The following is a 25,119-nucleotide window of genomic DNA, read 5'->3' on the forward strand; positions in this document are numbered from 1 at the left end:
CACAGAATCATAGAACGGCAGAGAAGAAAGGGACCCTGAGGATCATCCAGTCTCCGGAATAATAGGTTTTGAACATTGCTGATGTACCTTTTTTCCCAGGGGTTGGCACTTTGACGTGCTTTTGAACTGCTAGGTTGGCAAGAGCAGGGACTGAGCAAGGGGAGCTCACCCCATCACGGGGATTCGAACCGCCAACCTTCGGAACTGGGCATGGCAGAACATGAGGGTTTGAATGCACCTAATGTTTTTATGGCCTGAAAAAGACTGTAAATACGGAGGACAGAAAGGGCAGCCAAACACAGCAGGGCGTATGATAAGCCACTGAGGATCTGCATTGGCCAGCTGGGTCACATAAGCTGGGGCAGGATTGCTTTAGTTTTTGTCTTTGAGCTTGGGATCTGCTGCTCCCACCTGCCCTTTGCTCCCACATTCCAATGGGAAGACCCTAACAGTGGAATATAGGGAAGGTAAAATATGTCCATTTCAGTTTCTCACTGTTTCACATCCCCCCCGACCTTAAATTCAGTTCTCCACATGGGGTCATGTACCGTTTCTGCATTATCTTCAGCGTTGTTTCCTTGACGCAGGCTGAGGTGGTGACATTGGGAAACTTGCCCCACAGGTTACTCCAAGATTCACATTCCATTTCCGTGTCCAAGTCCATGTCTACAACACCTGTCAACACCTGGCGTGGATGAGGGGGCAGAGAAAAGAACTTGTGGTGGACATGCCCAGAGATGGCAAACTTTTGAAGAACAAGTGTTTTAATGTGATGAGTAAAATGACACATCAGCATATCACAAAGTCTCCAGAGCTTGCATTACTGAATTTTGTATTGAAATGAATAATTGGATTTCTCTTCGCGGCAGCACATACGGTTATACAGTGGTACCTCGGGTTAAGAACTTAATTCGTTCTGGAGGTCCATTCTTAACCTGAAACTGTTCTTAACCTGAGGTACCACTTTAGCTAATGGGGCCTCTCGCTGCCGCACGATTTCTGTTCTCATCCTGAAGCAAAGTTCTTAACCCGAGGTACTATTTCTGGGTTAGCGGAGTCTGTAACCTGAAGCGTCTGTAACCTGAAGCTTCTGTAACCCAAGGTACCACTGTCCCATTTGCTGGGAATGACAGGTGGAGAGATTGCTTTTGTGCTCAGACTCTGTTTGGGGGCTTCCTGTGGCCACTTGACTGGCCACTGTGAAAACAGGATGCTGGACTAGACAGGCTTTTAGCCTGATTCTGCCGCTCTTCTTATGCTCATAAATAAGAGGTCCTAAGATCAGACTTGTGTGTTAGGCAGGTTCCTATTATTAGTGTACTTAGCTACAAAAAATGAAATCCTCAAGTACTGCCCACCTCTCTCAGCCGCCCTGCCTTGCAATAGGATTTATCCCTCTTTTGATCTATTCACTGGCTTAGCTTTGCCTTCATTTCCCTGTTGTAAACAATCTCTGCGAGGGGTCCTTGTCCCTTTGCTGTTGCTGCCACTGCTGGCTGTGCCGCTCCAGGGACTCCTCACTTTGCTCCTGTATCTCCCTGGTTGCTCCATCTGCCTTAGAGTCTTACACGACACCCGCCTGTTGCGGATACTTTGCCTGGGCAAAGGCAAACCTCTTTCCCTTTTCAAGGAACAATTGCTTATGACACATCCCATTCTTTTCTTGCAAAGTGCAGTTATTTGGCATTGACATTTGTGTTTTCTCTTTCCCAGCAGGCTTTTCACATCATGTCCTGTCAGCTCTTACAGAAATGGCACTCGGTGCATTACCAGGCTGACACTTCATGCAACATGTTTCATAACAGACACTTTTGAACTCAAAACCACTTTTTCGGTAATGGAAGTCTAGATTTTGTGTGGATCAAGATGTCAGTTCACTCCCTGGGAGCTGATGCATCCACTCGCCCCTTACGTCTCTGTCGTTGTGTACAAGTCTGGCCTTGTCTCTTTCCAATCAGCCTCGGCTGAGAGCCGGCAATCCTGCTGCGTCTCTGTATCGTGTCTGATTGGCTCATTCAGTCACTTCATTGTGGAGACATTGTGTCTCTGTATGAGTCAATGTCTTGGCCTTCCTTCCAATAGCTCTAGCTTAGTGGTATATGGGGTGTTAGAGGAGGAGGAGTACCTCTGGTGGGGGACACAATGTGAGAGCCAGTGTGGTGTAGTGGTTAGGAGTGGTGGACTTGTAATCTGGTGAACCGGGTTCGCATCTCCGCTCCTCCACATGCAGCTGCTGGGTGACCTTGGGCTAGTCACACTTCTTTAAAGTCTCTCAGCCTCACTGACCTCACAGAGTGTTTGTTGTGGGGGAGGAAGGGAAAGGAGAATGCTAGCTGCTTTGAGACTCCTTAGGGTAGTGATAAAGCGGGATATCAAATCCAAACTCTTCTTCTCCTTCTCCTTCTCCTTCTCCTCCATCTGGGGTAGCTAGCTGCTTCGGCACCTGGAGCGGTGCACATGCTGTGCACCCAGGGGCAGGGCCATGTGGGTGGGGCGAGCGTCCCAGGGGGAGAGATGCCCATGGAGGGTAGAGCGAGCCACCCATAGCGGGCTGCTTCCTGGCCAGGGGGCAGGGAGGGAGAGAGCCACACCAGTTTGCCAGCAGCCTTCCTCCCTTCCCTCTTCCTTTTGACAGCTTAGAGGAGGCTCTCCCCCAGAAGCAGCCCAGGAGTGGGGGGCAATGGTGCGCCGTCCGCCTGCAACTCCCAAGCCTCCTCCAAGCTGTCAAAATGAAGGGGGGAGGCCACCGGCAAGGTGGCACAGCTCCGCTCCTTCCTCCAACGGCTCGGGGTAGGCTTGGGAGTTGCGGGCAGGCAGCACACCGAATGTCACCCCCTTCAGTGATGACACCTGGGGCGAACCCCCCTTCCAGTGAGCACTCAGGGCTGATTTCCTTCAGAATGGATAGGTTTGATCTTCTTGCAGTCCATGGGACTCTCAAGAGTCTCCTCCAGCACCATAATTCAAAAGCATCTATTCTTCGGCGATCAGCCTTCTTTATGGTCCAGCTCTCACTTCCATACATCACTACTGGGAAAATCATAGCTTTAACTATATGGACCTTTGTCGGCAAGGTGATGTCTCTGCTTTTTAAGATGCTGTCTAGGTTTGTCATTGCTTTTCTCCCAAGAAGCAGGTGTCTTAATTTCATGACTGCTGTCACCATCTGCAGTGATCAGGAGCCCAAGAGAGTAAAATCTCTCACTGCCTCCATTTCTTCCCCTTCTATTTGCCAGGAGGTGATGGGACCAGTGGCCATGATCTTCATTTTTTTGATGTTGAGCTACAGACCATATTTTGCGCTCTCTTCTTTCATCCTCTGCTACTCCTCCTCCACTGCTCAGCATAACCCAATCTTCAAGGCAGCGGTACTAATCAGCAGAAGGTTTGAATATCCTTGTTGATACATATATTGGCCAACCATAGAAGTAAAACGATTAAAACTTCTAACAAAGGTAAAATGATTTAAAAGTCTAATAAAAACAGCTAAAAAGACGGCTATAAAAGGCTATAAAAGGCTATAAAAGGTTTGTAATCCGGAGGGTTCATGAAGGAGAAGTTGTTACAGCCGCCATCTTGCCTCCACCGATTGGCATTAAAACGTTCTTTAATTCCTCCTCACTTTCTGCCATCAAGGTTGTGTCATCTGAGGTTGCTGATATTTCTTCCAGCAATCTTAATTCCGATTTGAGATTCACCCAGCCCAGCCTTTCGCATGATGAATTCTGCATATGTTAAATAAACAGGGAGACAATATACAGCCTTGTCATACTCCTTTCCCAATTTTGAATCAATCAGTTGTTCCATATCCAGTTCTAACTATAGCTTCTTGTCCCACATAGAGATTTCTCAGGAGACAGATAAGTGATCAGGTACTCCCATTTCTTTAAGAACTTGCCATAGTTTGCTGTGGTTGACACAGTCAAAGGCTTTTGCATAGTCAATGAAGCAGAAGTAATGCTTTTTCTGGAGCTCTCTAGCTTTCTCCATAATCGAGCGCATGTTTGCAATTTGGTCTCTGCCCCTTCGAAATCCACCATATATAATACTGAGTGAGATGAATCTATGATCTGAGTTAAACTAAGGCAGCTTCCCATGCAAATGGCTCTCCTCCTTTCAAAGGAGATCAATTTCACTTCTTATTGATATCTCATATTTTTACAGAAGTATCCAAAGCGGTTTATAAGTGAATAAAACAGATCATAAAATAAAAACAGACGGAATGTAACAAACCTCTAAAGAACATTACTGATCTACAGTACTGACAATTATAACATATTAATTGCTAACTAAGAATGAAATTGTAATGTGTAATAGAATGTAATCTATAAGAATAAAGGGTCGTAATGTATATGTTTATATAAATATTAGATCACATGGCTGAGAAAGGACCATGTGAACTGGCTGTGAAAGAAAACAATATTATCTACGATGATTTGAACATGGGCAAGGAACATGGATGGAAAAACAAGTATTTCTTTTCATACCCCTGTTTTCACATTCTCTGCTTACACATTGTCAACGGTAAGCTTAATTAAAAGTGACAGATACATATTTCGCTTAAGATCTTAACCTTCTTGGTGAATGGTACTGGTTAAAAAGTATAGCAAGGGATGAAATATATGTTTGCTGTTAGCCTACACACACACACACAGAGAGAGAGAGAGAGAGAGAGAATCATTTTATAAAAGAAGAAAAATAATTACTCCCTGAATAGATTTAATTGCCATGATGTCTCTACAGAAAATGAGAATTATAATCTTAATTATGATTACTGTCGGGTTAGACTGAAGTCCCAGCACAGCATCAATAGCAGAGGTTCATTTGCTAGTGCCGTTTTCCGTAATATATTATGATGACAAAAGCTGGCTATTAAAAATTAAATGGGAAAAGAGATGTCAGATCAGTTGGTTTTTGGAAGGTCATAGAGTTGAGTAACTCTATTAGTAATGTTCTACTGCAATAAACAATCAAATCTATTAACAAATGGGTGATTACTGCAGAGATGGTCATGGTGTAGGTTGGTTTAATTAGGTGTCTTTCCCCTATAGGGTGTAATAAAAATTGAATTACTGCCACACATGGACTTTCTATGGGTGACCTGTGAATGACTGGAACTGGAGTCACTGATCTTTTTAGACCTGTGGGCACATTTTGGACTTTGAGAGACAGTTGGAGGCACCTGTCACAAAACAACTGCTACGTTGAGTATGTGGAATAACACAAAATGGCTGCCATGGGTAGTGTGGCATAACACAAATATAGAGAGGCGGGCAACCCTGACAAGTTTGCGCTTACCATAAGAATGCAGCTATGTCCTGCTGCTCCCGATTGTGGAAATCACACAATATTGATTTTACACCCACCCAGTGATGCTGCTTCTGTTTAATAGCAACAGGAAACATTCCTGAGCACCAGGGGAAATGTACAAAATGGCCGCACAGAACTCACTGGAGGGATGACAAAGCTTAGAGTAGCCATTGGACACCTGGCAAAAGCCATTCCATCCGGCTCGCTGCAGAGGGAGGGACGGACCTGCCTCAACTCACCTGAGAGAACAACTCTGGACTCCTCCTCGCCTTGACCTGTTTCCATTCCAGCTGGTCCTTATAAGAACTCTCTAAGTAAAAACCAGGGCCAGAGTTTGGGGTTTTTTCCTCCTCCCTCACAATCCCTCTCCCTTTTGTGCCATGTATTTTTCAGATTAAGAGTGGACACTGAGTCGGAGAAGCTTTATTTTATGGAAGGTTGTCTATTGTTACCAATTCATGTTTCATAGAGAGCTCCCTAAGAAACTTCTCTAGAACACAGTTTGAAAACTGCTAATATGAGGGAGAAAGAAGTAGGACATCACATTGGGGGAAATGGTGCATGGACCCACAAAAAGAATGGCAGGGAAGGGCCATTTCATGATCAAGTAAAGTTAATTTTTAAAATTTAGACCTCCCTTTTTCTAGGTAAAAATGCATTCAAAGCAGTTTGGGGTATCAGAGAGAAATTGTCTGTGCCCAGGAAGAATGAGGTGATGAATACATGCCCCCCAACATTTCTCTGATGGAAATAGGAACATCCTATTTAATAATTGTTAGGTTGTGGGTGAACATATCAGACGACACAGCGATTCTTCAAGCAGCTCTTGTTTATTCACAGGCCAGGACAGAACTGAACTGAAGGGTTCAGTCAGCCTGCTTATATAGAGCTCCAGTACATCGTAACTGTAACAACTTTCTAAAACTATCCAATCACTGAACGTCACTTTTGATCCCTTATTTGCATAACTATCTACAGTATCCCCCTGCTGGCCCAGGGTGAGAACTTCAGTAAATAATAATAATAATAATAATAATAATAATAATAATTTTACTTATATCCCACCCATCTGGCTGGGTTGCTTGAGCCACCCTGGGTGGCTTTCAACAGATATCAAAACATAATAAAACATTAAACATTACAAAAAACCTCCCTCCCATTCAGATGTCTCCTAAAGGTTGTATAGTTACTTATCTCCTTGGCTCGAGGGTTGCATAACACTGCCACCCTCTAACTCCTGTTGTCTCACAGGCTTGTTGGCCATGGTGGGAGTAGGCAGAAAGTGGTTCTATCTTCCATTTTACTAGGCCAGCACCAGGCTGGCATGAAGGGCCTGAGGACTGGGCTCTAAAGGAATTGAGGGCTTTCAATTAAGCAGAACCAAAGCTGTTGACACTGTACCTCTAAAACGCCCCATTTGGGGCCTTTTCACGCTACCACCTGTAGCTTTTCATACACTTGGACGTAGTGGGGGCCTCCCAGTGGAACAGCACCAGGACACCACTCTAACCACCACCACCCATCACCATCAGTGGAAATTAGAATTGTACTCCACATGGGTGCTTGTTGTGGATTAGGGTGCTCCACAGACATGCAGTTGTTTTTACAGTGTTCACATGACATGGGAATCTGGTACATTAAAAAAAACACCACCACACAACCCACCCCTGTTGCCAATGTCCCATTTGTGATACCTGTAGGGTCCATTTTCAGAACTTAATTTGTTCGGGAGGTCGGTTCTTAACGTGAAACTGTTCTTAACCTGAAGCAGCACTTTAGCTAATGGGGCCTCCCACTGCTGCCGCACCGCCGCTGTGTGATTTCTGTTCTCATCCTGAAGCAAAGTTCTTAACCCGAGGTACTATTTCTGGGTTAGCAGAGTCTGTAACCTGAAGCGTACCACTGTACAGTGGTACCTCTGGTTATGAACTTAATTCGTTCTGAAGGTCCGTTCTTAACCTGAAACCGTTCTTAACCTGAGGCGCACTTTCGCTAATGGGGCCTCCTGCTGCTGCTGCGCCACTGCCGGTGCGAGACTTCCACTCGCATCCGGGGGCAAAGTTCGCTACCAGGAGACCTACTTCTGGGTTAGCGGAGCTCGTTACCCAAAGCGTTCGTAAGGAGGACGGCCCGTAACCCGAGGTTCCACTGTATTAAGCCCCTGTATGAAACTGCCCAAGAATTCGCTGCAAAAATGGTGCACCCTGAGAATGACCATGTGCAAGGGGATGTTCCAATGAGAGTCCTGGTATGCGTAAAAGTCATAACATGAAGTTATGACATAGCATGACATGAAGGACCATAGCTGAGCAGGTTCTTTCCATGAGAAAGGTTCCAGGCTCAATTCCCATTATCTCCTGATGAGGACCGGGAGAGTCCCGTACTTGAAAGCCTGGGAAATTGTTGCTAGTCAATTATACTGTTCTAGCTGAACCAGTGGTATGTCTCCATATAATACACCTTCCTATGTTCCTAATTTGGTGATCTGGAGAAAAAAATATATCCAAATGTAATGGGTAAAGAAAGTCTTCAGGGATATACATTTTTGTGTTGTCTTGTTTATTGGAATGCTAAGACGAATTTTGCAGCGACATCTTGGGGCCATAAAAAAGGACCGGAACAGGGGATGAAAGGAAGCAATCTCTGGAAAAGGCAGTACAGTTGAAAAAGACGGTTTATTTTTCTCTTTGGGGAGCCTCTAAAAGAAAGTCTGTGTTGTGGGGTGCAACAGATTCCTCCTAAGGCTCTGAACCCTACGGCTGTTAACAGGCTGCAACTTCCTCCCTAGACTTCTCTTCTTCCAACATTAGGTCGCAAACAATGTCATGCTGTAATTCTCTGACTGAAAATTGCTCCATCAGCGACCGTGAAAAGGAAAAAGAGCGGCGCTCTCGTCTCGCACTGCCTGGCATGTAGCTCTAGAGGCACTCTCGTACTAGCGTAGAAAACACTGCTGACGTGTTGGCCCAGAGTTACTGTTAGAGAGAGAGAGAGGGAATGTGGAAAATCTCTCAGAGGCAGCAATGTCCCTTTCTTTCTCCTTCTCCTCCCCCTTCCCCGCACACATTAGCTTCCGTGCTCCTGCTTCTTCCCTCTGTCTGGCACTAGCAAAGGTGCAGAGCGCTTGTGAGGGAAAGAAGAGACGCGCAGAGAAAAAGCCCTTCTTCCAATCTTAATTAAGTCGCTGGCACTTAGATGTAGTTATTACCAGCAATAAACAGTGATGTGCGACTTGGACCGATATCCTTTTCTTTTGCGGTAGCAAAACTGGCTGGCTGGATATTGCGATCTCTCTTAGCCAGAGACTCTCTCCATCACTCAGAGCTGACAGGAAGACTTCCTTCACGGTGTCTGGTGTCTGCCTAGACTCCTAATTGTGGCTTGACAATGCTCACAGAGCGGTGTCTGGGCTTCGTCTATTCCGGCTTGTATCTCTGGGCATCCTTGTTCCTGTCTTTTTTTAAAGGTAAGTTCTGGATTTTCCTGATTATACGGTGGCGATGATGATGATTTGTCCTTTGCTGAACACGAGCTGTTCTGATTTCCCTGGAGATGTGCATTGGGAAACTTTTTCAGGGGCTATTTGTCCCCGTCAAAGTCAATGGGATGCGTACAATGAGTACAAACAGGAATAAAACAAAGCAGAGGATTTTTAATATATATACTAAAAAAACAAACACCTGTGAACTGATGTTGTACTTCTGATATTTTTGACCCCCCCCAAGGCAGGGATGTGTGAGAGCTCTTTGCTCTGACAACTTTCTCTGTGAATACAAATGTCAATAATAGAAATAAAAGACTGTGACGGCTTCAGTGTTGGATTTTGAACATAAAATGGCATATATTTCTCAGATAGGGCAGACTAAGATAGGAACGCTTTAAAGAGGACTTGTGGATCATTTTATTGGGCTTGAGATGTAAGGATGAGGGAGATGAACTATTTCTGTTTCAATCTTTTCCGTGTTATATGTTCATTTCTATAATACAAGGTTCCTAAGTTAGGTATGGACAAAAGGAAAAGTAAAGAGTATTAGCTAGGGGAGTCTGGCTCACTGTGTAGTTGATACAATACCTGGATTTAATCTTCTATATTAGTATCATGGCTACTGGTTTAAATAAATAGGTTTTGGCTTAACTCGAATTGTTGATGCATCAGCCTGGAGATGAATCTATTATATAAGGTACATAAAACGAATCTGTACGTGTAACCCAACAGCTAAATCAGTTATGAAATTGCATGGGAATGAAGCAATTCAGTAAAATAGACAGGGAATAGGAAAGCCGGACGAAGGGCTAAATTGGATACTATGAAAGATGATCATGAAAGTTACTTTGGAAGTTCTTATTGAAAGGTAAGAATCAACGCAATATAGAGGGTAAACCCCTGTTGAGAAACTTGATCTGACTTGGACCTGAGAAACCTGGACTAGAGATAAGCCTTCATCTTTGCCTGTGGTCCTAAATGCACTCACTCCGTGGTGCCAACAGGATTTCCTCAAGGCCCACTCTTCCCTTGTCTTCTGCAGCAATCTGTTGACAAGATCTGCTGCTTATGTACATACAGTGGTACCTCGGGTTACTTATGCTTCAGGTTACATACGCTTCAGGTTACAGACTCCACTAACCCAGAAATAGTACCTCGGGTTAAGAACTTTGCTTCAGGATGAGAACAGAAATCGTTCTCCGGCGGCGCAGCAGCAGCGGGAGGCCCCATTAGCTAAAGTGGTGCTTCAGGTTAAGAACAGTTTCAGGTTAAGAACGGACCTTCAGAATGAATTAAGCACTTAATCCGAGGTACCGCTGTATATTAACTCAGCCTAGTCTACCTCACAGGGTTGTTACAAATATGAAAGGGGAGGGGAGGAAAATGCACACAACCTTGAACTCCTGGACAGAAAAGCAATAAACAAATGCATGTCAGGCCTCACACTATGGAGTACACTTCCACAGGAGGCAATAATGGCCACCAATGTGGATGGATTCAGACCCTCCAAGTGCCACTATTTTCCAGGAACAGTCCTGGATTTACAGAAACAATCCTGGTTTCTGATATGATCTTGGAATGTTCCACTTTTTCTTAGGATGTCCCTATTTTCACCGGAGAAATGTTGGAGGGCATGGAGTTATGCGACCCCTGAGCCAAGGAGATAAGTAACTATACAACCTTTAGAAGACACCTGAAGGCAGCCCTGTAGAGGGCAAGTTTTTTAAAAAAATTATTATGTTTTTATATACAGTGGTACTTGGGTTAAGAACTTAATTCGTTCCTGAGGTCCGTTCTTAAGCTGAAACTGTTCTTAACCTGAGGTACCACTTTAGCTAATGGGGCCTCTTGCTGCCGTCATGCGATTTCTGTTCTCATCCTGAGGTAAAGCTCTTAACCCAAGGTATTTCTGGGTTAGCAGAGTCTGTAACCTGAAGCGTCTGTAACCCGAGGTACCACTGTATGTTGGAAGCTGCCCAGAGTGGTTGGGGCAACCCAGTCAGGTGGACAGGGTATAAATAATGTTGCTGTTGTTGCTGTTGCTGTTATGGAATAGGGCATCCCTATTTCCATCGGAGAAATGTTGGAGGACATGTGGCTTTAAAAGGATTAGACATATTAATGGAGGATAGGGCTACCAGAAGCTACCAGCCATGATGGCTGTGCTGCCTTCACAGTGGGAAACTGTATGTTTCTGAATACCAGTTGCCTGACACTGTAGGAAGGAAGAGTGCTATGGTGCTCAGGTCTTGCTTGTGGTCATCTCACAGGCATCTGCTTGGCCATTCTGAGAACTAGACGGGCTGTTGGTCAGTTCCAGCAGGCTCTTCTTATGTTCTTATGTAATGTCATTCACAGATCATGCAACAAAGCTAGACAAAACAGCCTCCTTGCTTTAACTGCAACGTTTCATTGTCTTGGTATTTACAGCAGAACGTCAAAACGGAACGGAACAAATCTTTGCCAAACCTGATAAATAGTAGCAAGCAAGAAATACTCTTAAGGATGTGCAGTTTTGCGACTTTGGTGTCTGAACTACCAACTCACAGCTTAGTCTACCTCACAGGCTTCTTGTGCAGATAAAAGAGGGAAGGGGAAGGCAATCTACGCAGCCTTACGCTGCCGGGAGGGAAATCAAAACACAAAATTACAACAGCAAGCAACAAAAATGTGCTGTTTCAAAACTCTCCAAATTTTGGAGGGCGGTTCTCTAGCCAAGCAATGTTTACAAAGATGCATATGCTAGGGGAAAGTGTGTGTGAAAATGCATACATTAGTCATGTGTTATATTCAGGGAAAATTGCTTTGCAAAAATATGCATCTTAGGCAGAATTGCCTAGAAAACTGTTTACCGTAGGAGAAATTTGCTGGTGAGTTTTCACGAGGACTTCTTTAAACACACACACACACACACACACTACCTCACACTACCTCAAACTGATTTGGAAATGTGGAGAACTTGACTAAAGTTTGGAAAAATGAGAAACCAAAATTGACAGATTTCCTCATCCCTAATTCAAAGTGGTAAAAACAGAGGTGGAGGCAGAAGAGTCCTTAAAGGTGTTCACCCCATGGCTTGATACTTTATTTGTCAGACAAATCAGTGAGTGTTGAATCTGGAATGGCTGCTGTTTCAGAATACATGTTCATATAACGATTCTGTAAGGTGCACAATATATGATCTATCTGCTGAAATGACATTCAAAGTCCTGATGGTGGTGATTGTGACTGTTGGATTTGGTTGCAGTACTTCGATTGTATCTGTAAGCTGCTTAGGGATTTCCACAGGTAAAGTGAGTGATTATCAATAACAGCGTTAACTACTTTTTATAATCCTCCCCTGCTCTGCTTAAAAAATTATTCCCTGGAGCTTTTCAGCACTCTGTAGGCAGTACCTGTTCCTTGCAAAGAGTAGAGCAGAGAAACAGAGATCTAGAAAACTATAGAGATATTGTGCATAGGAATAGAGTAGAGAAAAGCAGAGTGATGGACATGAAGATTTGTGAGGGCCCTGATCTGACCTGGGAAACTTGGTTGGCATTGCAGTTAGAAAGGAATAAAAACTCACCTCCAATGTAACACACTGAACTGAAAATGTAGCATTTGGAAGAGGGAAAGGCATGCAGAACCCTACTCCCTTCCCTCCATTGAATGTAACACTTGAAAGATACTCATGAAATGGACCATAGTGGAGGTGGAATGTCTTTGGATCCCAAGATGCTGTGCATTCAACACACAGAGCGGCAGACACTGTTGGGTTGGGTTGGAACAAGTATGCAGCGTTGCAGAGATGGTTGTTTAGTATTGTCAGGTTTGACGGCTAGCTCCAGGGTCTGTTTGGGGGGGATGGTGAGATGGAAATTGCCTACTTTCCCCTAAATAGGGTTCTCCAGCTGTTTTTGGACTACAATTCCCATCCTCCCTGACCACTGGTCCTGCTAGCTAGGGATGATGGGAGTTGTAATCCAAAAACATCCGGCGGCTCAAGTTTGGGAAACCTTGCCTATCAGGTCATTACCATTGTCAACATTCACTACTTAAGTCACCTGTTCACAGCTCTGCATGTGGAAAGTGCAAGTGGCTTGAGGGATCTGGGCAACCCTGTAAAAGCTGCAGAGACACTCTTCCTCGCCCCGGCTAGTGTACAAACCACCAGTCTGAAAGGGGTTCTGCTGTTTAAATTCACCCACATATTCTGGGTTTCCTCAGATTCAGTAGGAATTCTGATAATCATAGTCAGTACTTCTATAGTGCTTACACCCACAAGTGCTCAATGTGTTTCATGTACTTCCCCACAACAACACCTATGATTAAAGGTAAAGGTAAAGGGACCCCTGACCATTAGGTCCAGTCGTGCCCGACTCTGGGGTTGCGGCGCTCATCTCGCTTTATTGGCCGAGGGAGCCGGCGTACAGCTTCCGGGTCATGAGGCCAGCATGACGAAGCTTCTGGCGAACCAAAGCAGCGCACAGAAATGCCATTTACCTTTCGCCGGAGTGGTACCTATTTATCTACTTGCACTTTGACGTGCTTTCGAACTGCTAGGTTGGCAGGAGCAGGGACCGAGCAACGGGAGCTCACCCCATCGCGGGGATTCGAACCGCCGACCTTCTGATCGGCAAGTCCTAGGCTCTGTGGTTTAACCCACAGCGCCACCCATGTCCCTTACACCTATGATTATAGCTGTCTTGATCATTTCTCTCTCTCTTCTCTATTGCATGGGGAACCAGTGGCTTTCCCAGTGCTTGAACTGCAACTCCCACCATCCCTGACCACTGGCCATACTGTCTGGGGCTGATGGGAGTTGGAGTCCTACAACATTTGGAGAGCTTGGTTCTTCATGCCTGATCTATACGCTTGCAGCCAGGCTTCTACAAAGGGCAGGCGTTCTGCACTTGGCTAGGAATGTCTGCTCTACTTAATGCATCGGCTTTATTGCCCTTCTCTCCTCACAGGTTGTTTAAATCATTTTTCACCAACAGTTTGTTGCCATTTTGCATGCCGCTGCAACACGCCGCAGAAGATTTGGAGGTGACACACAGAGCTGTTGTAAGCAGTATTTGACCAGCTCCAAAGAAGGCAAAGCCAAGGCTGTGTCATGCCAAGGGGCAGTGGAAGGAGAGAACAGACTGTGTGTGGAATTTGTAAACTAAACAGGTTTCTCCGTACTTTCAATCATCCCTTATTACAATTGTCAGGAAAGCGCTCTAGGTACACAATTGGACTATGTTAAGCAGCAGCACATATAGAATATGTTAATACACCATCATTCTTTAAGCAGTCAGATTTATTTTTAGGTACTGTGGCAGTTAAAAGCCTGAGCTGGAAGCCCTCAGTGGTGACCTTGAATAAGCCACTATTTCTCAGGCTGGTCTCTTAGTCTATTATATGGAGATAGGCCACTTTGTGGTGGTTCCAGTCCTTGTTCCACTCTACCAGTACCAATGGACACCAGCCCTCCTTGGGGGCTATCAGTTCTTAGCCTGCTTTACAGGACCGTTGAATGTGAAGCACTTACATGTATGATGGTGATGACAGGAATGCAGTATTTGCACCGCAATCCTTTCCCACATCTGTTCAGAATCAAATCCTACGGCATTCAATGGAGAATGCACACTTTACCTTCAAACATACAGGCAAAACGGGGTACCTAATTCTGCCTGATCCTCTCCTGGGTCCTTTTGTCCACTTGCTTTCATATGGTGAACAGAACTCAATGTCTGGCCTATTAAGTGGAAACCTCTCAGAAGCATAGCTGTCAACCGTCCCTTATTTGGCGGTAAACTCCCTTATCCCAGTGCCGTGTCCCGCTGCTGTCCCTTATTGATGATGTCCCTTAAATTTCCTGGGTTTCATGCTTGCCCGGCTTGGGAGGGAAGCAGTGGCTCGGGGTCCTCTGCCTCGAGAGAGCGCGCGCATGAGCTGCCGTGTCTCTGTCTCTCCCTTTTTCCCCTCAGGGGTGCGTCGTGAAGAGACGGGTGGCAGCGGGCGGGCAGGCAGCCCCTCTCTTGCGAGACTTCCACCGCGCTGCCAGGGGAAGCCGGAGGTGGCAGCGGCGGCAGCTGAGGAGGCGGCCTGAGGGAGGAGGAAGAGGAGGGGATGGGGAGGGAGGCAGAAGGGCAGTGCTTCAGTGGCCACAGCGGTGGCGCAACCACCTCATGCCGGGCTCACGGGTGGCGTGGGCAAGAGTCTCTCTCCCTCCCTCCCTCTCTCTCGGGCGGGGAAGGGCCAATGGAACTCCTCACACCAGGATGACGGCAGCCCCAACGTGTAATTCTACCTGCAAGCTTTGCCATCTCGGCGTCGTTCATCAGTTTTGTCTGCCCCTCTTCTTTGGTCGGAGTTGTAGAGCCTTAGGATCATCTAGTCCAACCCCCTGCAAAACACAGTCAGTGGCAGCAAAAGCAGCATGGCTCCATCAGTGCCGGATTTATGTATAAGCTAAGCAAAATACCTTATTTTGGCTGCTGATCCCTTATTTTCGAGGCTGCTGGTCCCTTATTTTCAAGTCTGTAAGTTGACAGCTATGCTCAGAAGGAACCTGTGTGGCCTAGCTGGGTCATACTCAGAAGGCTAAGTGCAAGTACTGGAAAGAGAGAAAGACACAATTTGTTTGAATGTTTAAGGAAGAAGCTGCAATCTTCAACTAAGAAAAACAAAGCCCATACTTGGATAAGCATGTGAATGTAAATACTTTGCATATATTCTTCTTCAGCTATCAGACCCTCCAAGTGTCCGTATTTTCCAGGGACAGTCCTGGATTTACATAAACTGTCCTGGTTTCTGATTAGATCCTGGAATGTCCCACTTTTCCTTAGGACACCCTTATTTTCATCAGAGAAATGCGGGAGGGTATGGAGTTATCCAACCTCTGAGCCATCTGAAGGCAGCCCTGCATAGGGAAGTTTTTAAACATTTAATGTTTTATTATGTTTTTCTACATGTTGGGAGTTGCCCAGAGTGGCTGGGGCAACCCAGTCAGATGAGCAGGGTATAAATAATAAAATTGTTATTATGGAATAAAAAGGTAAAGGAACCCCTGACCATTAGGTCCAGTCACGAACGACTCTGGGGTTGCAGCACTCATCTTGCTTTACTGGCTGAGGGAGCTGGCGTACAGCTTCTGGGTCATGTGGCCAGCATGACTAAGCTGCTTCTGGCGAACCAGAGCAGTGCAAGGAAACGCCGTTTACCTTCCCGCCGGAGTGGTACCTATTTATCTACTTGCACTTTGACGTGTTTTTGAACTGCTAGGTTGACAGGAGCTGGGACCGAGCAATGGGAGCTCACCCCGTTGCGGGGATTCGAACCACCAACCTTCTGATCAGCAAGCCCTAGGCTCTGTGGTTTAACCCACAGCGCCACCCACCTCCCTATTATGGAATGGGATGTCCCTATTTTCATTGGAGAAATGTTGGAGGGTATGAGCGATATGTTCTGCAAGTAAATGTTTTTGAATATTTTGACAAGTGTTTGGACATTTTTCTTGAAATTTAGACAGTATTACTCCTGATGTGGCTTCCTAGCTGAAATTTAGCTACTCTGCCAACATGGGCAATGTCAAGCATGAGTCTGGAGGAAGAAATAGGTGGAAGCAGCCATGGGTCCCCATCCTTTGGCACATTCCCAATGCATTGAGCTATAAAAACCAAAGACAGAGGCACCAACAAGAGCACTGGCCTGCAGGGAAAACCATCCAGCCTCATCTCCACAGCCCAGTACTGATACAAGTCCATTAAACTTAATGCAGCTTGTGACAAAGCAATTGTTTGAAGGCTAGCATTCCAGTCAAGCAGGAATTATGAGGCTAACATGATATTTTAAAAGAACTGCCTGCATGCCGTCGTAAATCAGGCCAGGCCTGTGCAAGTTGTCACCTGCCAAGCTGGAGGCATCTCATCTATTGTGACCTGCCAGGTGCTTAATGGCCCGTCCTCAGTTTGCGAAGTCCCAAGCAAGCAATAAAAAATAGAAAAGCTTACAAACTCCCAGTGGCCTGGTAGGCTGTGTTGATGGATCACAAGCTGTGTAGGCCTGATGTGGATTGATAGAGTGGCCCATCTGAAAGACGCCACAAGAGGCGATGAAGGATGGGCTACAGCAGTGTCTCCCAAAACTGGGCCTCCAGCTTATTTGGGACTACAGTTCCCATCATCCCAGACCACTGGTCCTGGTAGATAGGGATGATGGGAGTTGTAGTCCAAAAAACAGCTGGAGCCTCAAGTTTGAGAAACCCCAGGCTATGGAAACAGTGCATAGGAAGTAGGGTGACTCAGAGGAGCAATGACCTTCTCTGACAAAAACAACCAAGTAGCAAGTCCTTATGATTTGATACAGCTTTCCCATATTTTATGGAAAATTAAAGGGAAGACCTCATTAACGTGACAGCGTTCTGCAGAGTGTCAGCAGCAATGTGTCCATTTAGCAGCCAAGTCTGTGAGAAGTCCTTTCTCAAGAGCTCAGGTGTCCTGAACTTTGGCATTCGCAGAGGTAAGTCCTGATAGGGCACACAGTCCCAAGGGCAACACTAGAGAGTAGTAAGATGGTCTAACTGGACAAATGCCAGTCTGGGTCCAATACAAAGAGCAAACAGTCCAGTGGCATTCCCGAAGCAGCCAATCAATGGAGAAAGTTGAGCAGACACAGTGTCTCTGCCTTACTTGTCTTTTATCCTTCCCAACCTTGATTGGTGCACCTGAGTTTGTACCATACTTTCCAACTGCCCCATTTAAGCTAAAGCTGCCATGTTTTCAAAACTGTATTCTTTAAATGTTCCCATTCCTATACATTTCTCCCCTTCCCAGCCCACCTCTTTTGGGTTCTTACTCCCTTTTACAAGCTGGTGGCAGCTAAAGCTGTTCCCTTGGGAATCACAAATACACACACTTGTACAGGCATCCCCAAACTCGGCCCCTCAGATGTTTTGGGACTACAATTCCCCTCATCCCTGACCACTGGTCCTGTTAGCTAGGGATGATGGGAGTTGTAGTCCCAAAACACCTGGAAGGCCGAGTTTGGGGATTCCTGCACTTGTAGATTGCCAATGTTTTCAGCTTCTGCGATGGTTTGGTGTAAGATGGTCTCTTGGGCTCCCATACCGCTCTATGCTTTTTGACTTTCCCCCCATACTGCTTTATGATTCTTGATTTTTTCCCCATTTTAGAGCAATCACTGTAAATCCTGCCTGTGTACAACCTGCTTCTGAATTCCTCTGAACATTTTACTGTTACTTGTTCTGTGGCAAAGGAAAGTCACCCAGCAAAGACTGAGAGGTGCTTTTCTTTCCATACTAAGTGAGTGAGGATTCTTGATCTTAGAAAACAGAGTTGCCCTGGTTCAATTTTGACACAGATTAAGGGCAGAAGAGAGGTGTGAATAGGCAAGCTGATAATGATGATTGATGTTTGAGAAAAATATATTCATTTTTTGTCCCAGAAGCCTATGCACCCCTGCATAAATATTCTTATTGTGACATCCTGCACTTCCCTGAGCCTTGTAAGACTCCTGCTATGCAAGTAGCCTGCCTAATAGATCTTCCATTATTGTTACTTATCTATCATAGTAGTAGAATTTATTAAGGGAAGTATGAAAAGATGGGATAGATTGATTCTCATCTTAAATTTGATTCAATCTCATTACTTTCTGTCTCTGCTCTTTTACCTATGTTTGTAGCTATCTGATCTTTCTGTCAAATCAGAGTTTGGGAGCTGCAAATAAGATTATCTTTACAACACGCACCTGTAGTGCATTCACAAACTCAGGTCAGATGCTTCAGATAAGGAGTTCAGAGGAAGCCTAGCTAGTAAAGGTAGCATTGTTAGCACTTTCTGCTTATGATGTATGTGAGAGAAGATGGGGTGGAATATTTTGGGGCGTCACTAGAATCCAAAGTAGTCTTGAAAGACAATGGGGGGGGGGTCAAAGGAAGGGAGCTTTCTAGTGTTATGTACTGGAACGTGAAAGGAAATCTGGTTTGGGAGAGGCCAGGAAGCAAATACAGTGGTACCTCAGGTTAAGTACTTAATTCGTTCTGGAGGTCCGTACTTAACCTGAAAGTGTTCTTAACCTGAGGTACCACTTTAGCTAATGGGGCCTCCCGCTGCCGCCACGCGATTACTGTTCTCATCCTGAGGTAAAGTTCTTAACCCGAGGTATTTCTGGGTTAGCGGAGTCTGTAACCTGAAGCGTATGTAACCTGAGGTACCACTGTACTGTATTGCTGTCAGATCACAGTCAGGAATTTTGGTAACATTAAAGTCCATTGTTTTAGGAATGCTGAATGAACTTAGCTCCTCTCATCATTAACCCCCACAGAGTTGCCATTTAAATATCATATGAATATAGAGGGATTTCATATAGCGTGTGGGTTCTCCCACCAATACTTCACTGGGGCAGTAAGCTTCCTTCTTTACTACAGTATCTTGATTTCTTCTCTACTCCACCAGCTCAGAATGATCACTTGGGTAAGTTTTCTGTGAAAGCTTCTGAAATGCATTTTTGCTTATCACAGCTACCGCTACTGTGCTTTTGGTTTGCTCCTACACTCTGTGGTAAATACTGCTTCAATATTTCGAAGTAAATAAGCCTCAAAAAGACACTTTCTCTAGTCTTGCCTTTAGGTTTTGTTTTTTTCGTCAGTGTAAATCCTGACAGAACCCCAACAAAGGGCTGAGAGAAACACTTCTTTCATTGGACTTATTGTATTGGCTAGTTAGCCGATAACTTATTGTTGTCTAAATAATGGAGGGATTAAATTCTCCTAGGGAGACAGTAGCATAAGAAGAATGTGAAAAGTGGTGTGTGAGAGAAGTCTGCTTTTTTGTGAAGCGTTCTTAATTTCTGGTTCTTATGCTGAAGTGTGGTGGGAGGCCAAAGCTGTTATTGCTCAGCGATGATATGCCCAGAGATGCTTTTATTTGCTACCTAATTGTTATTTCTACTCATGAATGCTCTGACCAATCTAGAGCTGGTCACATTGCCATGCCTCGGTTGCCCCCAGATGTGAAAAGGGACTAATGTCCTCTAAGTGCAACATAGGGCATATATGTGTTTTACATGCACTTGATTTGCCATGCAATATGTGGCTTGCCTTGATGCCTTCCATTCTATGGAGGCACTTGCATGCATGTATACTGACATCAGCCCCAACTCTATGGGGCTGAGGACAGCCCAGCCCCTCAAAATATACAGGGATGGGGCAGGCCTTCTTGCCATGGTGATGGGCTTCCCTGGGCCTCGTGGCTTCTCCTGATGCACGTGATGAGTCTCTTCAATGTCGCACAGAACTTTGCACCGCTGCACACTGAGATGCTGTTTTAGACTTGTGGCACATTTTGAGCTAGGTTGTATCAGCCTCAGTGGCGAAGCTGTATGCTTCGCTACCGGGGGTGGAGAGCAGGAGGGGGTGTGGCGTGTCGCCTGTGGGGACGTGGCACCTGGAGCGCGCGGGGGTCCACAGCGCGTGTTGGGGGGGCACCACAATGGCACCCTACCGGAAAAGTGGTGCTGGGGGCGGTCCACTCCCTCCACACTCCCGTTCCTCCACCAGTGATCAGCCTACCATTGTCCAACAGACTTTGTGGTTGAGCCAGGAGAATCTTTCCTTAGACCCATAAGGTATCAATTTCAATTTCTCTCTGTTTCTTATTTTTCTAGTTTTAAGATCAGTTTTCCACATTTCTACATCAGTTTGCTTTTTTTTTTAAAGAGAAGTCCTCATGAAAAGTCATTAGCATTTTAGTGTGAATTTCTTCTGATATACACAATTTTGTATGCAATGTTGTCAAATATATACATTTCTGCAATCAGTTATGTATTTTTTGCATTATCATTATTGTGCGCATTTAACACACACTTTATCCTAGTAGGGTGTTTCCCAGACTTGGGTCTGCAGCTGTTTTTGGGCTACAATTCTCATCATCCCTGATCACTGGTCTTGCTAGTTAGGGATGTTGGGAGTTGTAGTCCAAAACAGCTGGAGACCTATGCTTGGGAAACACTGAACTAGTATATGCATTTTTGTATACATGGTTGGAGAAGTGCGTTGCAAAATTTAGTGAATAGAGAATCTCAACAGATGGCTACATTTCAGTTTGTATATTGCTTCAGGGAGTTTTAATTAAGTAGGTTCACTTTTGAATGTGGACCGAAACAAAATTGTCTGCAAAAGTTTTCTCTCCACTTGCGATTCCCAGGAACTGGTATTCAGAGACATAAAGGTAAAGGTAAAGGACCCCTGGATGGTTACATCCTGCCAAAGGTGACTGTGGGGTTGCGGCGCTCATCTCACTTTCAGGCAGAGGGAGCTTGCGTTTGTCCACAGACAGCTTTCTGGGTCATGTGACCAGCATGACTAAACCGTTTCTGGTGCAATGGAACACCGTGATGGAAACCAGAGTGCACAGAAACGCTGTTTACCTTCCCACTGCAGTGGTACCTATTTATCTATTTGCGCTGGCATGCTTTCGAACTGCTAGGTTGGCAGGAGCTGGGACAGGGCAACGGGAGCTCACCCCGTCGTGGGGATTCGAACCGCCGACCTTCTGATCAGCAAGCCCAAGAGGCTTAGTGGTTTAGACCATAGCACCACCCCTAGCCCCTATTCAGAGACATATTGCCTTTGACACCAAAGGCAATACATAGCTATCATGTCTAGTAACCATTGATAGCCTTGTCCTCCATGAATTCGATGGATCCACTTTCAAAATTACCCAAGGTGGTGGCCGTCACAGCACCTTGTAGTAGGGAATGCCGTAGTTCAGCTCCGCATTGCAGAAAGCAGGACCTCCTGTGTCAAGATGGGACTCAGAGTGTGGGAAGCTAAACAATAAGCATTCCCTGGCCTTGAAATCAAATAGTCTAGATCAGAAGTAGCCACCTGGGGTATCCAAAGGAAGGAAAGTCTATATGCCTGTGAAAGGTTGCAGCTAGTTGTGTGTGTGGAATGTACTGCTGCGTCTTGCTTTGTGGCTGAAAGGATGCTGGTGACGGCAGCAGTGGCTTAGAAAGAAAGCGCAAATTCACTGTTATAGATAACACACAGATTTTCTGCCTGAGGGTTGGAGCTAAGCTTGTAGGGCTGTGAAGAAAAGATAAGCCGTTGTACGAATGGTTTCTCGTCTGAGCTGGTAGGGGAAATATGGGTGACCTCCAGCTCAACTCCTTTATGAAGCTGTCAAATTCTGATTTAATAACCTGCGGTAAATAAACGGTCACTGGAATTTAATTTTTTTTTTTAAAGGTGGCAGAATAGTCTGTTTTGCCAGAATTGTAACTTTGAAAAGTTTTTTCTTTCTCTCTTCAAGCACCACCACACTCTTGGAAATGTATTTAGTTATGACAAACAGCAACCCATTTGTAGCAGAAAAATGTAGTTTTTCCTCAATCCTGAATCACTCGCGCTCATCTTCAACATGCTGCTTCCAATCTTGATTGATTCTAGATCCTGCCATCCGCAAAGTGTGGTATGTGCGGTTACTTGATATGCATTTGAAACCCTCCCTTGGATGAGGTTTTCCACTCCTTCTCCACAAACCTCTTAACATGCCCCACGAAGAATGAATAAGGAAGTGGTTCTAGATTCAGGTAGGTAGCCATGTTGGTGCGCACACGAAAGCTTACACCCAGAACAAACTAAGTTGGTCTCTAAGGGATGCGGGTGGCACTGTGGGTTAAACCACAGAGCCTAGGACTTGCCAATCGGAAGGTCAGCGGTTCGAATCCCCACGACAGGCTGAGCTCCCGTTGCTCAGTCCCTGCTCCTGCCAAACTAGCAGTTCGAAAACACGTCAAAGGGCAAGTAGATAAATAGGTACCACTCTGGCGGGAAGGTAAACGGCGTTTCCGTACGTTGCTCTGGTTTGCCAGAAGTGGCTTGCCACATGACCCGGAAGCTGTACGCCGGCTCCCTCGGCCAGTAAAGTGAGATGAGCGCCGCAACCCCAGAGTCGGCCACGACTGGACCTAATGGTCAGGGGTCCCTTTACCTTTACCTTAAGGTGCTACTGGACATTTTTTTATTTTTTAAAATTTATTAAGGAAGTGATGAATAAGATCCTAGCATACACATACCTGTCAAGTGTCACAGAAATAACAGGACATCCCTTTTTTGTGGCAGATCGTGACGGCCATTTTGGGTACCGCGATCTCACATGCCACAATCTTGACCCGAGAAAAGCATTTTTTGTAGGGTGAAATCACGGCACAGGCCACATGAGTCACCCAGGAGCATATGCCAGAAGACGTGTGTCCCTGTTATTTATCTGAAAAAGTTGGACAGTGTTGCATACATTAACCCAGAACTTCATAGGGCAGGTTTGGGTACACCCCTCCCCGCAATGGTCAGGGCTGCCTATGTCTGTTTTCAAATGGACACACTGTGGCGTAATGCAGAATCAAACTGCAATGAGCTTATTTTTTTTAAATGAAACCAGTTTTCCAAGAAGTGCTTTCTAGGGGCAAAAGGTATGCAATAGATCAAGACTGTGTGTGGACCATGTAGAAAAAAACAAGTCCTTGGTCTGCATCAATTCTAGAATACAAAGTAATATATACACACAATGCCATGTGCACACAGCCTACAGCTGCTGAGTGTAATGCAATCTCAGAGTTCCAGACCCAGAGCTCTTGCACCCAAGTAACATGGGTGTAATAATCTGCTTGGATCCCACCTGTAGATGATCAGAACAGGCCTCCTTTGCCTGTGTAGGGTGTATAATTTCATGGGTGTAGCACTGTCATACATTATGGGACTTGCCCAAACTTCTATGTAGAAGCAATGTCTTCATATTTTGTAACCTGTGAGATGGGTCCCATTCTAGGTTTAAACCATTATCCTTGGTATAGCTTCCTGGAAATTAAATATAAAAGTTGAGCATTAAGTGTGAAGCTCATGCATGTGTAAAATTAGGTTCGTGTCCTGAAATACTTGGAAGCTTTGTCTGAATCTTTCTGGATTGCCACTTCTGAATATTTTAAAGGGAGACTCTCCATATTTTATTCACGCACATCACATCTCACTAACTTAACAAGAGGCTCATGTATTTTGCACTGGGACATCTCTACCTGAGTACAAAATGTTAAATGGGAACCATCCCTTGTACAGAATCCTGGAGTCAGAAAATGTCAAAGGGGTTTCAGGCTAGCTGTGAAATCTTTAAACATGACTGTGGGAGCCTCTTTTCCATGGGCTTATCCCATAGTTTAACATTTTTAAAGTCCTGCAAACACATGGGCTGGGTCAATCACTTGGGTCCCTCTCCCATGAAAGTCTCACCCCCAACAGGGCATTTCGTGATAAGGATTCACATAACTGTCCACTCAGCTGCTTCAGGATGACTCCTTGGGAGACAGTCCCAGAACGCTACTGAAATGTTTGAAGGGTACCTGTTGCTGTGCTACAACTGTGCGGTGAATTCTCCAAAACTGCCGTCAGGCATTCCGCTCATGCATGCAAGAAGGGAGAGTGGGGTTTTCCAGGGTTCTTAATCATGGAGGGAGACTCCATTCATAAAAGGAGACTCTCCTTTTCAGGTGTCTGCCCTCCAACTTGTGGAAGAGAGTGCTCCTCCTCAAAAGCATGGTGCTATTTACACAGGAAATGATTGCGGGAAGAGGACTTGAGCATGGAGCTGATAAGAAGCCATGAGAAAAAATGGCCAGCTGATTTACTGTATTGTATGGGGCAATACATTCCAGAACTACCTTCTAACAAATGGCTTTATTTGTCCATCAAACAGCAGTGCTGTAAGCCAAGTTTAAAATCCCCAAGGCTGAATTTCAAACCTTGGCTGTGGTGAATGCCAGACATAAGGTTTGAAACTAATGACGATGAAGACAGGTGCACCTCACTATGGGGGGCGTTCTATATGAGGGGAGCCACCAGTGAGAAACCCCTGTCATGGGTTCCAACTGGCTGGGTGGCACCATCTATATGGCTGATATTGGAGGAGGCGATCTTTCATGTATTTCTGAGTCCCAAGCCCCTTAGAGCTTTGTATGCTAGTATTTGTTGACATTTCCATTCCACCTTAAGGAGCAGACGTGTGGAATTGTTGCGTGTCACATGTCTGTTTACATTCCAGCACAGCTTGCTGGGAACTTCCGTTGTGTATAGCTTTTGCTTTTCCTGTTCTCTCTGAGACGACGAGAGAGGGAGAGAGAGACAACATGTTTCTTTGTCCTGATTTATGATTAATAAATCTGTAGTTGTAGTATGCTTCCACAAGCCTCACGCCTATTCTGTGCACGCAGTTCGCTCTGCTGATAGTGTGCCCTGGCTTTGAAGCCCGGGTCGCTGATTTACATTGGGCAGAGGCCGATGGTCT

The 25,119-nt window shown here is 45.3% G+C and overlaps 1 protein-coding gene and 1 long non-coding RNA gene across 2 annotated transcripts in view; both read left to right on the forward strand.

Annotated features, from left to right (window-relative positions):
- LOC310753143 overlaps positions 1-25,119 on the forward strand; it is a 254,263-nt gene that overhangs the window by 85,584 nt on the left and 143,560 nt on the right. The gene's annotated exons all lie outside the window — the stretch shown is intronic.
- The window catches only part of LOC310752670 (neuronal acetylcholine receptor subunit alpha-7-like), a 112,379-nt gene continuing 95,525 nt past the window's right edge, over positions 8,266-25,119 (forward strand). Inside the window, exon 1 of the mRNA XM_083593568.1 lies at positions 8,266-8,776. Coding sequence (XP_083449694.1) covers positions 8,698-8,776 — 79 coding nt within the window. The 5' untranslated portion in view covers positions 8,266-8,697. The remainder of the gene's footprint in view (positions 8,777-25,119) is intronic.

Source organism: Podarcis filfolensis, assembly GCF_964270895.1.
Source record: "Podarcis filfolensis genome assembly, chromosome: 17".
Lineage (NCBI taxonomy): Eukaryota > Metazoa > Chordata > Lepidosauria > Squamata > Lacertidae > Podarcis > Podarcis filfolensis.